The following is a 1,277-nucleotide window of genomic DNA, read 5'->3' on the forward strand; positions in this document are numbered from 1 at the left end:
GTCGGAAAAACATCTATATCATTTTTTAATTAAGAAATAAAGTAGAACATTGTTTGTATTGACTGCTGACTGTCTGTGTCTGTGTGTTCCCCAGTGTGCTGTACGTGGGGGCGGCCGCCGGACTCCTGGCGTATCTGTCAATTGACGTGTTCCAGGACAGCCCCGAGAGCCTGCAGTCCTTTATCGGCCTCCTCTGTCTCGTCATCCTCACCTTTATCTTCTCCTCCAAGCCCAGTAAGGTGAGCATCTACGTCATTGAGATAAGATAAAATAAGATGAGATAAGATAAGATAAGATAAGATAAGATAAGATAAGATAATACTTTATTATCCCAGAGGGACATTTTTCTGGGCTGTACATTATTGGTATTACGTCATATTGCGTCCTAAATTCCGCGTCATAATAATATACGTACAATGTGTTTTTGCGTCATAGTACAACCTGATAATTTTACGCTACACCGGTCCGAGCCTCAGTTCGGTCAGACGTTGTGTCCTTGGGAAAGGCACTTTACACGAATTTCCCACTGGCTCGGTTCTATCGGAGACGGACGTTAAACTAGGAGGTCCCGCCCGTTAAATAACCTAATAGTGTTAAACCTATACCATTTATTTTTTTACGCTACACCAGAATTTACAAAGTTCAGTCTGATATATTTTTTACCGTTTTGAGTTATTAAGACTATGATGTCTGAAAGCAATAATAAATGTTCCTTCTGCTCAATCAAAATCGTAAGATTAATCGGAGTCGTTATCAAGATGTTCAAAGAACTGCATTCGAAAAAAGCTTGACGCATTGTGAAACTAAAAAATGTTGATGTCATATTTCTCCAAAACTTGGTATTTACTGAGCAGATAGAACTTTGTAACTCTGAGGTAGCGATTGCACTGACTCGGCTCAATAATGTATTGACTGGCCCAGAAGAAGATGTACGTCTACAACCAGTACTGTTTGTTATGGAAACTAAATTCAATAGCACAACACAAATTTAAAATGTTGTTGATGTGTATGTCATTTATGATTTATATTGTTGTCATGAAAGTCTCTTCTATGAAATCTGTGTTTGATGTGATGTGGGCCACTGGTCTTAAACACTGAATACACACTTACTTACTTTTAGAAAACACATTACGTAAAAAAGCACACTAACTAACTACCAAATAAACTGATTGACGAACTAACGAATTGGAGAACTAACGAACTAACGAACTATAACGAAATAACTCACTCACTCACTCACTCACTCACTCACTCACTCACTCACTCACTCACTCACT

The 1,277-nt window shown here is 38.5% G+C and overlaps 1 protein-coding gene across 1 annotated transcript in view; it reads left to right on the forward strand.

Moving 5' to 3' along the window:
* The window catches only part of LOC101864385 (solute carrier family 28 member 3-like), a 13,575-nt gene that overhangs the window by 2,606 nt on the left and 9,692 nt on the right, over nt 1-1,277 (forward strand). The window contains exon 2 of the mRNA XM_005097603.1: nt 95-239. Within this exon, the coding sequence (XP_005097660.1) occupies nt 95-239 (145 nt within the window). The remainder of the gene's footprint in view (nt 1-94; nt 240-1,277) is intronic.

This window comes from Aplysia californica, unplaced genomic scaffold (genome assembly GCF_000002075.1).
Source record: "Aplysia californica isolate F4 #8 unplaced genomic scaffold, AplCal3.0 scaffold00158, whole genome shotgun sequence".
NCBI lineage: Eukaryota > Metazoa > Mollusca > Gastropoda > Aplysiida > Aplysiidae > Aplysia > Aplysia californica.